We start from the raw sequence: 22,358 nt of genomic DNA, 5'->3' as shown, positions 1-22,358 counted from the left end.
TGCCGGCCCCGCCCCACACAAACTGCCGCGCGCGGGTGCAATGGCCCCGCCCATAGGCAAAGGAAGGGGAAACGGAGACAGGGATCTGGGGTGGGAGCAGGAAGCCTACAGCATAACTGGATTTCTCTCTCCTAGAAAATATGGGGAAGCAAAAGCCTCTGCCGCTCCAGGCCTGGAAGGATCCTCCGTGCTAGGACGCTGGCCTAGGGGCTCCAGGCAGACAGGGAGCTCAAGCCGGTAAGAGGGAGCCCACCCTGCGGATAAACTGAACTTAGACCGGTGCTACGGGGAAAGGACTTCGCCTTTGAAAGAGAAATTAAATGCCCAGGCTTCATTTGAGCGCTAGGACGGTAGGGGAGGGGTCATAGGAAACAAATGCGAGCTCAAATCATGACAGCATCCTTTCCAGTCAGCCAGTCCTCTTGCCACAGTTCATGAAGTGACACCATTTTTACACCTTCCCCGAAACAATTTCAGTTAATTCAAGACAAAACATACGTGGGTCTTGATGGAAATTCTTCTTTCTCATCTCTTCGAGAACTTGGGATTTTGAATCTGGGAACATTTTGCCTACTATTTTAGCTTAGATCATTTGGCAAGGTGGAAAGCCTACGCTTATGTACAAGCTTTTCACGGAGTACGGATGACTTGTCTGCCCTATCCAAGGTAACTTCACACATTAACAGTAAGGAACTTTAAGAAAGTGGTGTTGAAATTACCCATCATGAACATCAACTGGTAATATTTATATTGGGTTTGAGCAAATATAGAACGAGGGAAGAGTGGGAAAGGATTAACTTAAATTTATTAATGCCAAGGGGAAGGAAGGTAACAGTTCCTGACCCTCCAGCTGTATCCACAGTTCGGTCAGGAACAGGCTCTGCCAGAGGCTAGTGCCAGCGCTACATAGTCTGTGGTTAATGGAGGTGTCTAGGGAGGGGTGAGCACATTGGCTGCTCTAGTCTCCTTTCCTTCCCCAGAACCGAGGAAGTAATCGTGTATTATTTTAGGAGTTCCCCTACCCACCCAATCCTCTCAAATTTGGAAGCAATCAGGTACAAGTGTTCTTTTTCCTTTTCACCTCCTGGAGTCCTGGGTCTCCCCACATCTCCCCTGCCCCTCCCACTTTTCCATAGTCCAAGGGCCAGAGTAAATGAAATACAGCAGCCACCCAAGCAATGGGGACCATGCTGGGTCTTCAGTCATCAGCATCTTCGCTGGAGTCTGAGTTGGCTGGCATCATAGGATCATCAATGAGTGAGAAGTCCCTTTCTGAGCTATCATAGCCCTGAGATAAATCATCATCATCATCTTCATCCTCATCGTCCTCATCCTCCTCAGGTTGCAGTGGTGGCAACCTCAAGGCAGTAGCAGAGGTGGTAGTGGCTGGTGAAGAAGGGTAGCCAGTGGCTCTCAGGCCTGGATGGTGATGGTGGTGATGGTGGGGGTGGGGGTGGTGGTGGTGGTGATGAAGCATGGTGCTGGAGTCTACATGAGGGGATGATGCTGCACCACCCATCACAAACGGCATAAAAGGCAAAGATGCAGAAGTGGCACTGCTGTGACCCAGAGATGATACAGATTGCAGGCCACTACTGCTGTGTTGGAAGGTATTATGCAGAGACAGGGAGCCAGTGCCTCCACCCTGCATCAGGGCCATCATCTTAGAAAGGTCTGGTCGCGTCCTACGGGCCCGCTTCTTGCTGCTGTCAGGTGCAATAGGCCCTGGCAAAACCCGGTTCAACACAGTTTCAGCATGATGACCCTGGGAAGAAGGAACAGAAGATAGTAAAAGGAAGAAAAAACAAAATAGAAGTCAACAGAGTCCTAGCTTGCAAATGCTTTTTCACTGAACTATCTTTAGGAGGGGCAAAGTAAGTATAGTCCAACCAGACTTGATGGTAATGGGGACGAGGTAAAGCTGTATGTAGCAGGTTGAAACATTATGAGCTGAAGCTAAAAGCAAAGATTTGACACACTCATCTGAACCAGAGCTTTTTTTCCCACGACTACACTATACCTTTACTCTAGCCAACCATTTCAAAATTGCTTACTTTTGTTAATAAGAAGCCTGAGTAAGACAATGAATGAATCAGTACTTATACAGTATGCTCTCCTGATGGCGGATTGTTCACATGATCTTACCATGTGAAGGACAGTACAACCATACTGACATATACAATATTATCCTTCATTATTGCATCAGAATGGGGTAAACTCAAGACAGACTAGATTAAGAGTCTGGATGTCTAGAACGCCAAAAAGACTAAGGGTTAGCTCTTTAGCAAATTTACTAAAATAATTTTTTTCTGCACTATAATAAACTTACATATCTGCTGAATTTTGAATTGCTTCATGTAAATGTCCTCACTATAAATTCTGGTTAAGTTCACTGAAGCTGGAAATTACTAGACCTAAGTACAATACTGAGTAAACTGGCATTAAACTCAGACAGTTACAAACATCTCAATACTTAATTTTTTAGGCTTTTAAAATGTAACTATAATAACTACCAGAGCTTCTTTGGTAGCTCAGATGGTAAATAATCTGCCTGCAATGCAGGAGACCCAGGTTTGATCCCCTGGGTCAGGAAGAACCCCCAGAGAAGAGAATGGCAACCCACTCCAGTATTTTTGCCTGGAAAAACCCCATGGACAGAGGAGCCTGGTGGGCTAGTCCATGGGGTCAAAGAGAGTTGGACACGAATGAGCAACTAACATACTTTCACATAACAGCACCAAATCACATTAGGATGCAATATAATACAATGCTAGATACATGATCAATTCTGCAGTAAGAATATTATACTAATCATAGTATAATTTTCTGTGATTTGCTATTATCTTTTTCTTTCTTAGAGTTGACAACTGATTATAAAGAAGAGCAGAAGTACTTGAGGCAAAAATAGGTAATCCTGGAGAAAAAGCCTTCTTTACCATCAGCCTCCCATATCAACCACTCTGCTTATCATACCCTTGGGGCCATGGAGGATAAGAGAGAAAAAACATTCTTCCATGGCAACAATATTTGTATGAAACAACTTTCACCCAGTATAAAAACAATAAGCCTTATAAATTCACCTCACAAATATATATATCTTATGGGCAAAATAATGTTCTCAGAATTTGTTAAATGCAAATGATAGATACTTTTCATTTGGAAATTTTGTTAAAAGATAAACCATGTGGTTTTATATATATATATATACACACACACACACACACACCCCACATATATATAAAGATGTATATAGAAGATCAAAAGGGGAATGATTAAAGTGAGTATACAAAGTATTAATCCATTTAAATGTTTACCAAACCCTGATTTATATGTTTATATTTACACAACTATTGTCCAAAGTAAGGGAAACACAGCCAAGGGAAACTTTTGCAGTTATATTTTGATGGAAAGGATTATGGGTTCTTAATCCACCAAATCTATAACCATATAAACATATAAGTACACTTGCAAATCATGGAATAACATAATGACCAAAATTGTTGTTGTAAACTATAGAACATGATTTCCTGTCTTTTTCCACTACTGGCATATTATTAATGATTCTCAACATCTTCTATGTTGAGAAGCCTATTAAAACATGGCTATTTTAATAGGTTCCAAATCACTTCTTGAGGGGGGCTGTGCTGTGCAGCTTTGCAGGTTCCCCCATCAGGGATTGAACCCCAGGCCCTCAGCAGTGAAAGCGCAGAGTCCTAACCACTGGACTGCTAGAGAATTTCCCAAATCACTTCTAAAATACAAAACTTTTAAGAGATTATCTGCTCCCAAACCTTCAATTTTTTAGGATATACAAATTGAAAAAGTTAAAAGGATTTGCCAAAAATCCCTTAGTCAGTAGAAAAGCAGGATAAAGCACTGAATTGTCTAACATGTCTTACTAATTCTTACATTTTAATATGCTTGAAGTGCTAAAGTTAGCTTTTAGAATTTCAGGCTCTTCTACAGATGATACTACAGGACTATAAAAATATCAATAAAAATATTATGGTTTCTTTGTGAACTGAGGATAAATTTTCTCAAACATACAGGGTAAAAAAAGATAAACAACATTAAATAATTTCTCTAGTCATATCTAGCCTGGGAACAGAGTGGTAATATCTCAGTTTCACTCACCTTTTTTCCATTCCTAGAGTTAGCCATCTGTACTGGTTCTATTCCCAAACAGTTCAATTCTGCCTTATTATTTTTTTTATATCTCTGCCATTTCTGTTTTCTGCGATCCTCCATATACTATAAGAGAAAAGTTGCAATTATCCTAAAAGAATAAAACTTCTCTGGAGTAATAATTAAGGTACTAGTGTCTATTCTGGCCATAAATGCTTATTGTGTGAATAAAGGATTAATCCTAGTGGAAAACTGCCATTAAGCAGACGTCTCCAAAAAAAATTAGGTGATTATATACTAGTTCAGTGCCTAGCATTTAGTTTAACAAGTACTGGAACATTATTTTGATCCTCACAACAACTCTGTGAAATAGGAAGACTGAGTATAATTACTCTTACTTTGCCGATGCAGAAACAATGACATAATATTGCATGCTTCTTCCCTCTCACACAGCTTAAATATCAAGGGAATGACTTTAAATCTTGCTGGATGGAACTGCCACTCACCGCTAGAAATCGGGGATCGACAGCGAACTCTGGATGACCCTGTAACCACATCTCCAGTTCAGCCCGGCGAGGGGCATCCTCACCCACGAGCAAAGTACCATCCACCTTATTGATGACAGGGATCCGGGTCTCCAGGTCCACATCAAGGTGATTAGGCTCTTCCATGCACTCCACCTCCAGCTGCAAACCCAGAATCCACCCCCATGAGCACATACTCTTCTTATGAGTAGGGAGGGAGGGGGAGCAGAGCCAATGGTAGCCAGAAAATAGTATCTTCTACTCCCTCAATCCCAACTGCCTTCATCAGTTACTGGGAACAGAAAGATTTTATCTAATCATCATGTTAAAGACTTTCTCTACCACTTACCTCAACTAGCTTCTTTCTGTTCCCTTTCTTCTTATGAAAAAGAGGATGTCCATCTCCCATTACTCCATTAGCCATCAACTTGTGCTTTTGGAATGTTAACTTCAATCCTTCCTCCTAGAAAGACACCCCATCCATCCAAGACGTCACATAGCATGTTTTTAAAATAAAGATTAACTTCAGAGGGAATTAAATAAGGGTCATCCCCTGGTTCAATGATAGGTGAGAAGGAAGGCCATCTGACTAATGGGTACAAACTAGAAATACAATAAGACTTATATATTTTTCCTTAGAAAGACTTCATTTCTTGACTCAGTGCCCCTCAGTCTGATTTAAGAGAAGTAGAATTTATCTCAGTAACACCCAATGCAGGGAAAAATCCCCTACCTGGTGTCTCAGAATTAGCATGGCAACTCATCACAGGGGCAAAATCCTGATATTCCTGTCATGTAACTAAAACAATTTTCTCGTTGAATACTTAATGACCACCTGCTAGGGTTCATTAGGGAAGAGCATCGGGAAAAATAAAAATTTCCATCCATTTTTCACACAATACTGATTTAATTTCAGTAGGAATAATTTCTTTTTATTTTTAACTTAATAAGGCCCATAACACTTTAGTATCATTTTAATAGCTTTTCCACAATTTGATTTCAATTTTTAAAAACTAGGTTTCTAGGATCTACAAGCAAGCCACTCAAAAGAACCCTTTTAATCTAGCCACTAGGAGATACAAGGGCTTCCCTGGTAGCTCAGCTGGTAAAAAATCTGCCTACAATGCAGGAGACCCTGGTTCGACTCCTGGGTTGGGAACATCCCTTGGAGGAGGGATAGGTTACCCACTCCAGTACTCTTGGGATTTCCCTGGTAGCTCAGATGGTAAAGAATCCACCTGCAATGTGGGAGACCGGGGTTTGATCCCTGGGTTGGGAAGATCCCCTGGAGGAGGGCATGGCAACCCACTACAGTATTCTTGTCTGGAGAATCCCCATGGACAGAGGAGCCTGGCAGGCTACAGTCTATGGGGTCACAAAGAGTCGGAGACAACTGAGTGACTAAAGCACACACAAGAGATACAAGTCAACACAAGATCCCTTCCTTTACTTTAGTGACTTTTCCTCAACGGATCTTTGTGAGCTCTAATTTCTTTTTTCTGTTCTCATTTTTAAGGTTAGCTGACCAAATGAGCTTAATATTAATGTTATGTTCATAAAACTAGTTAACAAGAATTACAGCCTCCTTCCTCACTTCCCAGTGCCTAAATGCTCAGCTTACATCTTTGATCTGAACCGTGAACTCCTTCTCATCCATGCCTCGGCGAAGTTTGGTGAACTGAGCTGCTGCTGTTGTGACTGCAGACACTTCCTCCTCTGCCATGGAAGCTGCGCTGCTACTTCGTGGTGTGGGGACTGGAGAGTCACCATATTCTCCTGGCGTCAATGAGGGACTGTCCAGCAAGTGGTTGCCTGGCCCCAAAATTCCTCCTGTTACCATTTCCTGGCTCCGGCGACTAGAAGGCCACTTCCCTGAGAGTACAGCCTGGCAGACGAGGTCAATACGGTTTATCAGGACACGATCCTGAGTGGGGGAAAAAGAAATCAATTAGTCATGTGATCCTGTGACAAGTAATAGTGCCATCATTAATATAAGTAAAAATTATATGTCAAAAATGAGGGAGGTTAAGAGTATCAGATCCCAAAGTCGACTGGTAAGAGCTTCATGAAAAAACATGTACCACTTAACATAATCAAAGAAACCTAGAACCATCTACTTGTTCTCTGTATATGTCACTCTTATAATTTTATTTTTCATTGGAGGATAATTACTTTATAGTATTGTGATGGTTTCTGCCATACATCAATAAGAATCAGCCACAGGCATATGTCCCCTCCGGCTTAAATTGCCCTCCCACCTCCCTCCCTACTCTACCCCTCTAGGTTGTCACAGAGCACTGGCTTTGGGTTTCCTGAATCATACAGCAAATTCCCACTGGCTTTCTATTTTATAGTAATGTACATTAACTAGTGTTTCAACACTAGTCTCTCAAGTCATCCCACTCTCTCCCTTCCTGACTGTGACCAAAAGTCTGTTCTCTATGTCTTTGTCTCCATTGCTGCACTGCAAATAATTTCATTAGTTCCATCTTTCTAGATTCCATATATATGTGTTAATATATGGTATTTGTCTTTCTGTCTGTGATTTAGTTCACTTTATGAACAGGCTCTAGGTTCAGCCACCTCATTAGAAATGTCTCAACTCTGTTCCTTTTTATGGATGAGTAATACTCCATTGTTTATATGTAGCACAATGTCTTTATCCATTCATCTGTTGGTGGACATCTAGGTTGCTTCCATGTCCTAGGTATTGTAAATAGTGCTGCAATGAACATTGGGATACATGTGTCTTTTTTCAATTATGGTTTCCTGAGGGAATATGCACAGTAGTGGGATTGCTGGGTCATATGGTAGTTTTAATCCTAGTTTTTTAAAGAATCTCCATACTATTCTCCATAGTGGCTGTATCACGCTATATTTTCAGACTCAACATGTCCAGTAATGAGACTGTTACCTTGGGCCACTCAGAAGCTCTCTGTCTTTCTTGTAGCAGCAGAAGCTCAGGGGTCATTTGTTCTCCATCTTCATTTGGGAATCCATCTTGGGACATAGGGAGGGACAGGAGACTCTCCTCATCATAGAGCTTTGAGCGGGACTGGTCAGCAGCTAGGGATCGATCACACAGAACATGTGAGCAAAGGTGGAAGAACAAAGTTACATAGGAATGGTATTATACGGACTTTAAATAAAGGCCCTAACAATAACAGATCTCTTCTGATATTCTATCAAATTAAAATCTGAATCTTAGAAAATGCATTTAGAAAAGAAGGGAAACGCAGAGGGGGGGATGGGGAAGACGGCCAATAGCCTGTCACATGCACTCACTTAGCTTCTCTTCCTTCTCGTCCTCACTCTCATCAGTGCTGGAGCTGGAGCTGGATGAGGATGAGGAAGAAGAGGATGATGGTGACAGCTTGCTCAAGTCCAGCTCAGAGTCTGAATCATCCTCATCCTCCAGTTTGACTGGTGGAACACTTCGGGAGACCAGAGGGGTAGTATCAGAGGGGGCTACTCGCATCTCATAGTCTTGTGGGGTTGGTCGGCTCCTGGCCACCACCTCATGCTCTAGCTTTAAAGTCAGACTCTCCAGACTGGGGACCTGGGCAGCTGTCTCCTCAGGTGGCTTTTCAACAGGAGCATCTGGGCGCAGGGGCAGTGGTGAGGCAGTGCGCGAGGTGTACTGCTGGTGGAGCAGTGGAGTAGAGCAGCGTGACAGGGATGGAGCTGGTGCTCCTGCCTGATGGTTCTGCATATAATTCATACGGGCAGCCAGGAAAGAAAAGTCTGGGTCCTGCATGATGTTGCAGTCTGTTTGGCTCACCCCGTGGCGGGCTGCCCCTCGTAGAAGCTCCCCGTCATGCCGAATGGGCTCCCACCACTTGGGCAATTCAGGACCCGGAGGCTGACATAATGCCAGCCGATCTTCCAAAAGAGGGTGGCATAAAACTTGTTCCCGTAAGCGCCGAAGCAATTCAATACGGTAGAGAGTCCGTGAGGCCCTTTCCTCAGTGATGGGCTCAATAAACAGATTAGGGTCCGGGGGTTCTGCAAGAGATAAGGGTAGAAGAAGAAATGAACCAAGAGCTGGTTCTGTCACAATCCATGCCCACTCACTCAAGATCTTCAGTCTTGCTTACCATCTCCAGCTGCTGGGGGAAGGCGGCACACTTGGCGGCACATGGCCACAAAGCCATGGAAATACTTGGTAAGGCTTTCATCTGTTTTTTTGTCCAGTCGGGCAAAAGTACGGAAGCGATCCCAATGGAACTGCATGGTATCAGGGTCATACTCCACACCAAAGGTAGAAACCACTCGATAGAAATCAGTTTGCTCACGCCTTGTCCATCTACAAAGGGAAGACGAATAAGACAATAGTGATCAGAACCCAAGGACTGGTTACTTCTTAGTATGGCTTAGAATATTTGAACATACAAAAAATGAAAGTTGGCCGGGGTGGGGGGCCAGGGAGCCCCCGAAGAGCAGAAGAGGTAGTTTATAACAAGGAATAATTAAAGAATTAGCAAGCTAAGGGGGAAAATGATGCAAAAAACTCAATGAGGATGACTACATACAAGACCTTCCCAGGAGTTATGGTTAAGTATGGTTTTACAGGGGTTAAGTATGGGTTGCAGGGGTATAACAAAGGCAAAAGAAGTGGTCCCTCTGTGAAAAGTCAAAGTGTTAGTTGCTCAGTCATGTCCAATTCTTTGCGACTCCATAGACTGTAGCCCTCCATGCTCCTCTGTCCATGGCATTCTCCAGACAAGAATACTGGAATGGGTAGCCATTCCCTTCTCCAGGGGATCTTCCCAACCCAGGGATCAAACCCAGGTCTCCTGCATTGTAAGCAGATTCTTTACCGTCTGAGCCACCAGGGATGCCATAATCCTTCCTAAGATGCTTTTCAATATAGGGCCCATAGTTGAAGAGAGGTTTACAGCTTAGTCCAAATTCCCAGCCACATTTTACCGTTGCTGTTTCTCCCGCCGTGCAATTTCTTTTAGCTTGAAGGCTGCCTCACAACGTCGCCTTCTCCGATCCCCACGTTCTGCAGCCTCTATCTTCATCTGTTCTCTCTTGTAGCTGCGCTGATAGGCTGTCACTAGGCGCCGAAGCCTAGCTGTCAAAGCAGAACCTGGAGGCCAGAATAGATGGCCTGGCTGCTGGGTCACCTGGGCTGTGGGAAGCAAAGTAGAATAAACAACAAGTACAGGAAAGATAGTAGAGATAATACTGGTATTTCAACCCACCCAAAGGCAGAGCTCTCAGAAATCCCAGTAAAGGAGAGAATTTGGTCAATTTCCCAATTCCACCAACCCATACAAGTTGACTTAGAAGTTTACCTTCATCTCCATCTATCACTGAGATCTCCTCATCCATCATCATCAAGGGATCACCCTAGAGAAGGAGATCCACCCCGCAGGATGGAGAGGGGAGGAAAAGGGGGTAAAATTGGCACTCTCAAATCACTCATGTGTGTGTCCTTTTATGGCATCAAGGTATCAAGATATTTTTTAATGAAAGGAACCCTCACAGAAAACTGAAAGCAATCAATTAAAAGAATAAGAAAGTATAACCTGCAAAGTCAGTTCTTATCAATGTCTTGAAGACAGTGAGACTCAGGAATTAAATAGTCCAATAATGTAGTTCATTGTCCAGCTCAGGTCCCACCTCCTCCACAAAATCATCCCTGACCTCCCCTAGCTGCTGTCACAATCTTTCCATTAATACTTAATATTCTCGAATGGTACTTTTCATTTTGTATTATAAATTAATCAGTATACTTCATGATTCAGGGAATTGGAAAATACTGTTTAGTAATACAGAAAAACTAGACTCAAATGAAAATTCCTCACCTCATCATCTTGGTCCTTTGGGGGACCCTGGAGTGGTTTGTATTCAGGATCTTCACAATCTTTATCAAAGTCAACCCTAAAATTATCCAGAGGTATGAGAAAATGACAAAATTGAGTTCTAAACTGCTTGACTTTAAAATGAAACACTCTGACCAGCACATTTCCTTTTTCTTAATAGCTTTTTATTATTTAACCCATTTTCCCTCTCCATCCCAACTAGTATCTACTTTTATTATTTCATTGGAATGAATGATCTATGCCTGCTTATTTTTACTACTTTGCTCTACTGAGCAAAAGGATATTACATGATTTGCAATAAATAAATCTAATTTCTTCTGTGGATCCTACACTAGGCAATTGAGGTTGTGATCACTGAAGAAAAATCTTTCAATCATAAGGGACTGGGAGGGTATTCATGAACTAAGTCAAATATTTCACATGCCCCTCAGGTCTCCACATGAGAAGTTTTGTTAAACTCACTGGCACCCAAACCAGGGCAACACTGCCCTAGCTGGTGGCTCAGTATTAGCATGGCAACTCATCACTGAGGCATGGACTCAGGCAGAGTAAACACCTTTATGGTCAGCTGACACTGGAAGATGACAGACCAAGGCTAAGTTTCCTGAGGCTCTATCACGTAGGTGGCATGGGACTGTTGCACGGCTACTATCTTTCAAGAGAAGCAGTTATCTTCTCCGCTACTGTAGCTGAAAGCACTGCACAGAAAACTGAAGAGAACATCAAATAAGCCATTTGGGAGTAACTTTCCCCCTTAGTTGCACTGTATGACAATGTATGGTTTCAGGCCAATTTATGGAGACCTTTCTGCTGGTTGCACTGTTTGTTAAGAATTTATCATTTGTGAGTATAACCACCATTAGCAATCCCAATGGATTCAGTCAAGGCTAGAGTTATGTCATCTCTTAGCACAAGCAACAAATATCCTTTGTAATGTAGATACAGCTTTACGAGAACTAAACATCAATGCTTACCCTTCCACTATGTCAGAAAAATTATCCAACACGCGATGTTCTGCTGCAATGGCTTTGTCATCTGGTCGGCCAGCCTTCTCCAGGAAGCATAAGGCTGGGTCTGCCCTCATAGTATTATATTTTTCATAGCCTTGAAGAAAAAGAACCATAATTTAAAGAAAATCAGAGACTCATTTTGCTTTTACGCTTACTTCATATGCTGCTGGAATAAAAATGTGGGCTACTTTGCTCATAGTGTAAAATACTCTGAAAATGTTAATTTGGACAGCTGTTGGGTTATATTAAGATATTTAATATTTCCACTCCAATTCAAAGTCATAAAGAGTTTTATCACTAGTTACCAAAAATAGGGATTTAATCAGTGTGTATACAGAATGGTGACAGATTTACATAGCCATTTAACAGGTAATTTTTTATCATCATTCTTACTACACAGGTGAGGAAATTTTAAAAGTCCAATAATTTAGAGCTAGGAAATGCACTTTCAAATAAAGGATAAGAAATTTGTACCTGCAAACAGGTACTGTGAATGGTGGATGAATGATGAATGTACTTCAGGATGTTTGGACTCTTCTAAAGCCTCTGCACCTCACAAGTAAATCTAAGACTACAAATGCTCACAGTTTTTCTCATCCAATTAAACATGTCAAAAATGTGAATTAAGTGCCATTACTTTTATTTTATAGAAGTAAACAGAAAAGTACATCAAAAAAGAAATAATCTTCCAATTCACTAAGTCACTAGGCTAGAAGTTAGCACTTACTGCTTTTTATGTGTGGAATTTGTGATTAGGCAAGACTGAAAAGGGAGTCTTCTCCCTTTTTTTACTCTACTTCAAGCCAGTTTTTTCCACTGGCCTAAAAAAAAAAAAATTTTTTTTAAAAAAATTTTTCTTTCACTCAAGCATGGCTATTCACACCTACATAAGAGTGAGTGCTGAATATTTAGACAAACAAGACGCTATACAAGCAGAACATTTTCAGCAAGCCACAGGAAAGCTATGCAAAGTAAACATGTTTATTATTAACAAGAGTAGACATGCATCATCTCCCCTGATTGCAAACCTTAACTTAGATACCACTGCATACAGACTGGTAGTAACTGATTAATCACAGAACAGATGGGAGACACCCTACCTTGCGATTTAACTATCCATCTGGTCTTTCCTGACCATCTATTCATAGGAACAGCTCTGCTCTGCATTTCTGAGAACCAGTTTACCATTCAGACATAATTATTGGTCTTAAGTACTTTGAAAAATATTTCATCTGTGGACAAAACTCTATAACAGGAAAAGAACAGACTAAGAGCAGACACCTACCATGCTTAAAGACTCCAATGAGCAGGGACTTATCAGCTTCACTGTCCCACCATGTTGTTGGAACCTCCAGCTGATCCACTACTGGGAACCATATGTCAATCTCACTGAAGGTATAAGAGGCAAAGTCAGCACAGCGATGAAGGAAATAAAAGCAAACAATCTTTGGAAAGATTATTACAGGTATCTTCTTTTCTCTATTAATTTACATAGTCCTACATCTGCCTATTTCCTTCCAACGGTGTCAAGAACAGCTGTCCCCTGGTATCCGTAAGGGATTTGTTCCACCCCCGACACCAAAATCCACTGATGTTCAAGCCCCTAATATAAAATGGAATCATACAGTGAATACAGCTGGCCCTCGATATCCATGGATTTGATCAACTGTGGATCAAAAGAATGTAAAACCCAAGGATACAAAAGGCCAACTGCATAGGATTGAAGACCTGATACACAGATTTTAATTATCAGGTATCCCAAAGACAGTTAAGAGTGAAATAAGTAAACCAATATTCTGGAATAAGGCATAGCATAAAGAAAAATAAAGCATAACTTTACCTGGCAATTGCACCCCCTAACACCTTCTCTGCCTGGTCTCCAATAACCTCCTGTCTCAGATAATATAGCATTCGTACCCGCAACAGCACCCTAGAAGGGAGAGAGGAAGAACTGGCTCAGTAATAGTGCAGAAAGCGTGAGGTGGAAAATGCTTTAGTCTGCTAAATTCCATCCTTACTTGTTACACTGATGTTTCAAGTGCTTCTTATAACTCTCATCTTGAAACAGAGTATCAGGATTATATTTCCGGATCCAATCTGCCTTATGGATATCAAAAGTGCTTTGTGACTTTACTTTTTTCCCCTTGCGTCCACGAGGCACAGGGATAGACAGACCTGGGGAAGTGGATACATTGAAGACTTGGATTGAGAAAAACCCTTGGACCTGAAAAGGATTAGGTAACCTAGAGCAAGACAAAAAGCAAAGACTTGATAATCACCTGAATGATTCTGCAATTCTTTTGTCTTGCCATTTTCAGCAGGGCTAATCAAGTCCCAAATGAAGCCTTTGATGTTTTCGTCCCCACGATAGTGTAAGAGACAGTACACGAGGATGGCCCGGCAAATTGTTTCCACATCTCTTTCAGTCATCCGTCGCTTGAAGCGTCCATGAGACAGAATATCTCGCCATCGTCCCCAACTACAAAAAAAAAGCAATCATGTAGATATTTTCCTAGGGACCCCAGTCCCTCAAATTCACACTTTCCAAATCATGGGAGACAAAACCATCTTGGGAAAACATGGTAACAGAATAAATTTTTCCCCATAATCCCCTCTTTGATCATAGCTTCCAATTTAAAAAGCGAACGAGATGTCTATCAGGATGGAGATGCACTACCTCTGAGGCAAGGTGGGGTCTTACCCATATACCAGGAGATGCTTTTCCACCCGAAAACAGTCAGTGCGCCCATAGGTATGATGACGGTCATGTCGGCGAGAGCGTGGTCGCTCATCGTCTTCACTTTCCAAATCAGAGAATTCCACTAGGTCATCATCTTTCAGAGTGCTGAAGTGGCGGGTCTGTTTTCGTACTCTAGGTGTGTCAATCACCAAGTTATTCTATGCAGAGAACAGAAGGAGAAGTAACTCTTTTCACAATGTAATCATGGGAAAGGAATTAAAGATAATCAAACTGAAACAGCTTTGCATGTAATATCTGTAGATACTCAAAGACAGATTCTTTTTTGGACATGCAAGATAATCTACAGGGACTTAGGAAGCAAACTTAAGTGATAGTTACCTAAGTATTTTTTAGTGACCCTCTATGTAGAAAGCTTTTACAATGGCCTTTGATATACCATCATAAGCCAAGGTCAGCACTCAAGAATCAGAGCAGTTGTAAAGACTCCAGAAAGTAATGTGTTTCCTGCCATATTTCCTCCTTGAAGGAAAAGGAAGCTCACCTTGCTATTGAGTAGATCCATGTCTAGATCAGCTTTTTTGGCCCACTTTTGCCAAAAGTTTGGGTCATCCAGAGAAATATCAGTCCTATTTTCAGAAGCCACAAAGCTTGCCTAATGAGGAACAAAGAAATAGTAAAGTTGACTACACCACTTTTTTGAGTAAAGGGAAATCAGTATATTTTAAAACTATATTTTTAGAAATATTAAATTCTAGAGATTCCTGTCTCTCTGTGCTAAAAGCCCCTAGCACCGACAGAACATACCTTGGCAAAGGTAGAACCCTTTCCTTCAGATTCAATGGTGATGGTAGTGGTTCGTCTTAACAAGATCTGGTCAATGTCCTCTTCACAAAACTTGGAGCCCTCATCATCTTCCTCCATTATGGCTGCATATGCTCCTTTCCGTAAGAGATCTTCAATCTCCTTCTTAGAGAACTGTTGGATCTACAAAATCCAATAGAAAGGTGAAAAAAAATCAGAGAATATTATCTAACCATATCATGATATTTTATTATATTTTAAAGATAATCATTGAGAATCCAAACAAGGGGTCAGGTTCCTGTACAAAAAATAGCTTTTGCCTCCCTTTATCACCATGACCTACTACAAATACAGCTAAAAATTAAGAAGACTCACTCCAGTAATGTTGCCATCCCGACCACTCATGGACTGAAGCACAGCTTTATCCAATCCCAACTTGAGGCTAGCCTTATCAAACATCTCCCTCTCGTAAGAATTACGAGTGATGAGACGGTACACCTTCACAGCTTTGCTCTGCCCAATTCGATGACAACGCGCTTGGGCCTGGTTTTAACAAATAGAAGGAAGGGCAAAGATAACAACATTAGAGGGGCTGGGGAGGAAAAACATTCAAAATACCGATTTACATTTATAAAGCCGCCATGAGATCAACTCAAATTCAGAAAGTCAATTTCAAGATGAAATTACTGCCCCATCCTCCAGACCAGGTGTCAGCAAATCTTGGTCACCTATTTCTAGAAATAAAGTTTTTGCTGAAACACAGCTCTACCCATTCATTTATATTTCCTTATAGATGTTTTTTGTAGTACAAGAGCAGAGGAGAACCGTTACAACAGAGACTGATTTGCACAGCCTAAAATATTAACTATCTGCCCTGTACAGAAAAAGTTTGATGACCTAACTAACTAAACAATTCCAGACTCTTGAAAAGATAAGACTTTCTAAGAGATCTGATCCTGTTGCAAAACCTCTCAGGTTAGGTGATTAGTCCCTAAGACAATGATTTCCTCTACCTGCAGGTCATTTTGCGGATTCCAGTCTGAATCAAAGATGATGCAAGTATCAGCAGCTGTGAGATTAATGCCAAGTCCACCAGCCCGGGTGCAGAGCAGAAAGACAAATCGGTCCGAGTCAGGCTTGCTAAAACGGTCAATAGCAGCTTGCCGAAGGTTGCCTCTAACTCGCCCATCAATACGCTCATATAAGTACCTGCACGGGAATCACAGGAAAAAAGTTTAATCAGCTGAGCAGAAAAGGAGAACAAAAAAGCAGGCTGGGATCAATACCAGTACCCCCGTATCGCTAGTTCACCAAAAATTTTATCAGAAAGTTGAAAGTGAGAGTCTTGAATACTTCTCTTAGCCCAGTACTGGTCAACTTTAGTTAAACCTAGGCCTCCCACTCTTTGCAGCTTTATACGCACAAAGTAAACAGGCAAGGAATGACTTTTTTCTCACCTTCTCTGGATTAGATAATCCTCTAGGATATCTAGGCAGCGTACCATTTGGGAGAAGATCAGAACCTTATGGCCACCAGCTTTAAGTTTCGGAAGTAACTTGTCAATAAGAACCAATTTGCCAGCTGAACGAACCATGGCCTGTAAGTGGAAGTCATGAGGTATGATATGGCAAGCTTCTCGAAACTCTGTTAGGATTTTTTCTTCTGCACCTGCCAAAAGAAAAATCAGACCTGATGGTGAGATCCAGAGAAACATACTAAGGCTGCAGTTTATTTAACTGAGATAAGGAAGCAAAGAAAAGAAAATAACCTGACTTGATATCAATATTACTTGAAAACAGAATTTCAGCAACCCCCAAACCCTAAAATATCTTCAATTTTGTTAATACAAAATATTCCACATAAGTCAGGCTTAAGAATTGGGTAAAATATGTAAATATGTGGACAAGGACTAGAGTAGTACACAAAAACCACTATTACCACCATACTGCCATCCAAAACAGAAACAGCAACATAGAATATCAGTGAAGACAGAACAGAATTTGTAACAGCAAATCCTTTTTAACTTTAGAGATCATGCAGAGTCAAAGGGTCAGAAAGAACTACAGGAAGACGTTCCCCTTGAGAATGGTTTTAAAAAGAGAAATCCCCTCTATTTCCAAACTAGGATGGATCAGCCAACGCATCTACTGTTTCTGAGGAACACCACTTAGCAATCAAGGTAACACAGAAATGCAGGTGTTTCAGGAGTTCTCTCACCATTGATGAGATATGGGTGGTTGCAGCATTTCCGCAGCTCCATCATTGTGTTGAGTAGATTTGGCATGTTAGTATGACCTGCCCCTTTGGAAAGAAAGGAGAAATTCTTCTCCAAAATAGCCCGGTAGTATTTCTTCTGAATGTTGGTTAGCTCTACTTCAATAATGGTCTCCTGTTTGGGTGCCAGGTTCTTTTCAACATCTTCTTTGAGTCTTCTCAGCATCATTGGTTTGAGAATGGCCTGTAGCTTTTGAACCTGTAACCAACAGAGGAAAAAATAATAACATGAAGACAAACATTCTCACATTAGATGGAAACATGGATATCAATGACAGTAGATATCTGCCCTAGTACAAATTTTTTCATTCTGCATTAGTGTCACATCAGACAACTTCCTACCTGTTCTTCTGTTTTGAGATCCCCAAAGTCTTTGAGGAATTCTGATTCTGATGGAAACTGTGATGGTTCCAAGAAATGAAGCAAGCTAAAAAGTTCTTCCACAGTATTTTGCAATGGTGTTCCTGTGAGCAGTACTTTGTGCTCCTAGAAATGGAGAACACAGAAGAAAGATAAAACTCAAAAAGACTTCTGGAGTTTTCCATAAAATATATAACTTTAGTTTCCATTTCTTTAACTGTAAAATTATGGAAATGGACCAGATTACTCTTACTTGCTGCCTCTTTTGATAAACACAAAATACTCAAGAATATTCTTGATATTATTTAACATATTAATTTCATATGGCATAATATCATAAGGCAATAAAGAAATATTTAGAACATGTTTTTTCCAATTAAATATGCCTCTCCACACGGATATGCCTCTCCCACGGTCCATTAATATGTCTCCCTCTAAGAAATGTACCTGTGCGGGATTAAATATGGCCACTGATTTTTGGTAGTTCTTCCTATCAAGATTCACCACTTGAACATGGTCGTGCTTTATAACTTGCTCTGACAATGAGAATGTAGCAGAAGTGGGTACCATGTGAGTTTCAGAGCCTCAAAGGCCTTGCCTTCCACCTTTACCCTCTTGGAACACTGCTCTGGCTCTACCAGGTACAGAAGCAAAGTCTGGCCCACAGAGGGGTGACAGACCACATGGAAGATGGCCTAGCCAACAACCAGTACCAACTGTCAGCTGCAGCTGTATCACTGACTCCAGGCAAGGCCACTGAAGGAATGAGATCACTTAGCCCAGCCCAAGTTGCTGGGCTAGAGAGTCATGAAAAATATAGTTGTTTTAAGTCACTAGGTTTTTGGGTATTTTGTTATGCAGAAATAAGTAACTAATTTAACATCCCACCTCTTCACCCAATTGAGACCACTAACCCACAATCATCTTCTAACTCTAAAATTTATATAAATATTATGACTTACAGGCTACCATTCCCATAGGCCACACCCACCACCCAATACCAAGATTCGGATTCTTCTCTGTGAAATTAATTCACATGGAATTAGGATTACTTAATTCTAGGTGTTTCTGGCCACAAGTCAGTGAGAGGAACTCACCAGGTCCATGTGCTTGAGACTATCAAGCAGTTTGCAATTACGGTTCTTTAGTCGATGGGCCTCATCAATGATGACACACCGCCATTCAATCTCACGAAGCTCAGGACAGTCTGACAAAATCATCTCAAAAGTGGTGATCAAGGCATCAAACTTGTATGCACCTGGGATGAGGCGCCCCTAAGCATGAAGGCAATAAAGTCAGAAAAGGCCTAAACTGTACCTAAATGAGAAGCTCTTCTGGACTACATATTCTGCATTTTATATTTAGGCAGGCCTAATAGAAAACACAAATTGCACCACCATCCACCTCTGCCACTGTTCATATTCCTGATAAACAGTGTCAAATCACTGAATCACTGCCTCCTCAACACACTCAGCTTCTTGGGAAAATCACAGACCTTATTGAAAGAAGCTGGACATTCTTGACTTTGCTGCATGCCTACCTCATGTATTTCAGCCCTACATCTTCTGTTGGTAAACACTAAAATCCACAAATGTTGAGCACTGCTGAAACACACAAGATAAAACTAAAAGTGAAACAGCCAATGTAGTATGTGGTAATATTGGTTACTGTCTAAAAATGGACAAAAGAATCCAATTATCTTAACAAAATTAAGAGCAAAATGACTTTAATAAACATGGGTTTCGGGAAATAAAAACGGGAAACTAATGGTAGGAAAAAAACTCAAAATTAAATGTTAAGAAACTTTTTCCAAACTTATATAGAAAAAAGAACTAATCTTGATGAAAACTTCAGCAGACTTAAAAAAAAAAAAGGAAGAAATGTCTTATGTTCACCATTTTATGGATCAAGGAATTAAAAGTGGCTAAATGAATTTCATTCTGGAAAATTATTTCTTGATGAAAACTAATCAATGCTGGTAAAACTCTATTTAAAATGTATATATTCATAAATAAAGTCAGAATTTCCACTGGATCAAGACAGCAAAGTCGAAAAAGTGTCCTGCATAAAGTAGACAACACCACCTTACATCACAGAGAGTCTCACTAAAAGTCTTTGACTCATATAAAAGCTTCTAAAATACCAGGTACTTTGGCCTACTTTCCATGCCATAACATTTGCATTATATACAACTCACCCGTGAATCTTTGCAGTACATTTCATATTGCTGTATCATCTGCCGGCTGGCCAGACTGCCATGGTACACAATAGTGTTCATCTCTGTCCACGTGTTGAATTCCCGCTCCCAGTTAGTAATTGTGGACAGTGGGGCAATGACCAGGAAAGGGCCATGGATGCCCACATTATATACTTCCTGCAAGAAGGCAATGGACTGAATGGTTTTGCCCAATCCCATCTCATCAGCCAGGATGCAGTTCTGCCTGCCAATTCATCACAAAAAAAGAAAAGCATGTCAAAAGAGACCATCTTATAAAAAGTACATAAAATGAACCTGTTTCTACAGAAAATAAATAAAAACAATCCCAGACTAAGCCTATATATCTTGTGGTCCCACTCTTTTCCTACCTGTTATACCAATTAAAGAGCAGCCAGTTGACCCCTTCCAACTGATATTCCCGTAACTGGTTTCTGTTTTTATACTCATGTGACAACTCCAACTTCTTCCAGGCACTTGCCTGTGGACGATTCTAAAAAGTAACAAATTTGAATAAATGGGGTGGAGGCACTAACGAAATTAGGTAATACTAGGTAGTTCTAATAGGTGAAGTTAATTCAAAGACATTATTGCTTAAATTAAACATGTTAAATATATTCAAATTCACGACTTCACGATGACACTGTAATAACAAAAAAAGAGAGAGAGAGAAAACCCACTGAGCCACCAAGGAAGTCCAAGAATACTGGAGTGGGTAGCCCATCCCTTCTCCAGCAGATCTTCCCAACCCAGGAATCAAACTGGGGTCTCTTGAATTGCAGGCGGATTCTTTACCAACTGAGCTATCAGGAAAGCCCAAACTCTATGAGGAAAATAAAATCATTCCCTATATGGACTTTACACTCTAAATGCAGATGTACTTACCACCCTTTTGAGTTCTGGGTGCCTTGACTGGATGCGTTTAAATTCTCGAATCTTGCCCTCGTCAACATCCTCTTTGAGCTCCCACGTACTATCCTCATAGGGTAGAGAGCACCATTTCACCAGGTAGTAAATTACAGGCTAGGGGAGAAGAAGTCAGAGCTTTAGTGAAATGATGCCGTGTTCTCTGCTGTGATTTGAAGATTAAGCATTTGACTAAGTGTCAATACCTAAAAAGGTGCCCAAAATGTCAGGCTGAAAACATCAGCCATAGGCTCACCTGCAGATGCACTGTACTATTTGTGCCTTTGATCACGCTTCCAGACAACTTATCAGAATCTAGAAGAGAAATTTCTACCTAACACTATCTAGAACACTAATCACTGAAACATTACGCTCACCAACTAAGCAGATTAAAAAAAAAATTCTATATTGTGTTGAGAAGATATGGTACCCCCATTCCATACTATCCTCCTGGCACCCAATATAATAACAGTGGAAGCAAGGCTGCTTTTAGAAGTGAGAAACAGCTTAAATCCATAGGAACAAAGCAGGCCTGAAACTACTGGGCTTCTGAGTTCCTGGAGCTGTGAATGCAGGTGCTATTTCACATGAAAAAAAGAGCAGTCATATGGTGGTAAAGAGATTTCCTTGTGAGTCCCAGGAAGCTAGGAGATAACTACAAGAGGTATCACTGAAGACAGGTAAGAGTGAAAAGGGGATGCTGAAGCTCCAATCACACTGCTATGCTCTATGCAGGCATTCCAGTGGTAATATTGCTCCTATTCTCAGTACTTAAGATGACTTCTGACTTGACTGCATTTTCATTTGGGGCTTATATGAAGTAAGAAGAATTAGACTACGCCTAGACTGGAAAAGGTCAGTTTTCATTCCAATCCCAAAGAAAGGCAATGCCAAAGAATGCTCAAACTACCACACAATTGCACTCATCTCACACGCTAGTAAAGTAATGCTCAAAATTCTCCAAGCCAGGATTCAGCAATATGTGAACCGTGAACTTCCAGATGTTCAAGCTGGTTTTAGAAAAGGCAGAGGAACCAGAGATCAAATTGCCAACATCTGCTGGATCATCGAAAAAGCAAGTGAGTTCCAGAAAAACATCTATTTCTGCTTTATTGACTATGCCAAAGCCTTTGACTGTGTGGATCACAATAAACTGTGGAAAATTCTGAAAGAGATGGGAATACCAGACCACCTGACCTGCCTCTTGAGAAATCTGTATGCAGGTCAGGACACAACAGTTAGAACTGGACATGGAACAACAGACTGGTTCCAAATAGGAAAAGGAATACGTCAAGGTTGTATACTGTCACCCTGCTTACTTAACTTATATGTAGTGTTTCAAGAGAAACGTTGGGCTGGAAGAAGCACAAGCTGGAATCAAGATTGCCAGGAGAAATATCAATAACCTCAGATATGCAGATGACACCACCCTTATGGCAGAAAATGAAGAGGAACTACAAAGCCTCTTGGTGAAAGTGAAAGAGGAGAGTGAAAAAGTTGGCTGAAAGCTCAACACTCAGAAAACGAAGATCATGGCATCTGGTCCCATCACTTCATGGGAAATAGATGGGGAAACAGTGGAAACAGTGTCAGACTTTATTTTTTTGG

The 22,358-nt window shown here is 41.1% G+C and overlaps 1 protein-coding gene and 1 long non-coding RNA gene across 13 annotated transcripts in view; one reads left to right on the top strand and one right to left on the bottom strand.

Moving 5' to 3' along the window:
• Nucleotides 1-6: 6 nt before the first annotated feature.
• LOC104993140 lies at nt 7-6,573 on the top strand. 3 transcript variants are annotated; one of them, XR_825796.1, is made up of 4 exons: nt 7-237; nt 2,859-2,908; nt 4,579-4,778; nt 6,251-6,334. It is a non-coding gene; the product is annotated as an uncharacterized LOC104993140 (long non-coding RNA). The 3 variants fall into 3 exon arrangements; XR_825795.1 differs by having other exon boundaries at nt 7-666; XR_825797.1 differs by lacking the exon at nt 2,859-2,908 and having other exon boundaries at nt 6,251-6,573.
• CHD8 (chromodomain helicase DNA binding protein 8) overlaps nt 788-22,358 on the bottom strand; it is a 58,602-nt gene continuing 37,031 nt past the window's right edge. For 8 of the 10 annotated variants that reach the window (XM_010846256.1, XM_010846263.1, XM_010846257.1 and 5 more), the window contains 28 exons: nt 20,730-20,867; nt 20,216-20,337; nt 19,827-20,070; nt 18,727-18,903; nt 17,612-17,755; nt 17,213-17,468; nt 16,453-16,663; nt 16,009-16,204; nt 15,371-15,538; nt 14,999-15,178; nt 14,736-14,846; nt 14,195-14,391; nt 13,773-13,972; nt 13,512-13,692; nt 13,334-13,423; nt 12,779-12,882; nt 11,458-11,587; nt 10,466-10,541; nt 9,953-10,007; nt 9,579-9,786; nt 8,747-8,955; nt 7,935-8,654; nt 7,564-7,715; nt 6,271-6,573; nt 4,999-5,112; nt 4,632-4,811; nt 4,135-4,251; nt 788-1,765 (listed from right to left, as the gene is read on the bottom strand). In XM_010846256.1, the coding sequence (XP_010844558.1) occupies nt 1,199-1,765; nt 4,135-4,251; nt 4,632-4,811; nt 4,999-5,112; nt 6,271-6,573; nt 7,564-7,715; nt 7,935-8,654; nt 8,747-8,955; nt 9,579-9,786; nt 9,953-10,007; nt 10,466-10,541; nt 11,458-11,587; nt 12,779-12,882; nt 13,334-13,423; nt 13,512-13,692; nt 13,773-13,972; nt 14,195-14,391; nt 14,736-14,846; nt 14,999-15,178; nt 15,371-15,538; nt 16,009-16,204; nt 16,453-16,663; nt 17,213-17,468; nt 17,612-17,755; nt 18,727-18,903; nt 19,827-20,070; nt 20,216-20,337; nt 20,730-20,867 (5,550 nt within the window). In that variant the 3' untranslated portion in view covers nt 788-1,198. The remainder of the gene's footprint in view (nt 1,766-4,134; nt 4,252-4,631; nt 4,812-4,998; nt 5,113-6,270; nt 6,574-7,563; nt 7,716-7,934; nt 8,655-8,746; nt 8,956-9,578; nt 9,787-9,952; nt 10,008-10,465; nt 10,542-11,457; nt 11,588-12,778; nt 12,883-13,333; nt 13,424-13,511; nt 13,693-13,772; nt 13,973-14,194; nt 14,392-14,735; nt 14,847-14,998; nt 15,179-15,370; nt 15,539-16,008; nt 16,205-16,452; nt 16,664-17,212; nt 17,469-17,611; nt 17,756-18,726; nt 18,904-19,826; nt 20,071-20,215; nt 20,338-20,729; nt 20,868-22,358) is intronic. The other 2 variants (XM_010846259.1, XM_010846260.1) reach the window with 2 other exon arrangements.

Source organism: Bison bison, unplaced genomic scaffold (genome assembly GCF_000754665.1).
Source record: "Bison bison bison isolate TAMUID 2011002044 unplaced genomic scaffold, Bison_UMD1.0 scf7180017864234, whole genome shotgun sequence".
Lineage (NCBI taxonomy): Eukaryota > Metazoa > Chordata > Mammalia > Artiodactyla > Bovidae > Bison > Bison bison.
The sequence above is the reverse complement of the archived record's forward strand: the minus strand, read 5'-3'. Positions and strand labels throughout refer to the sequence as shown.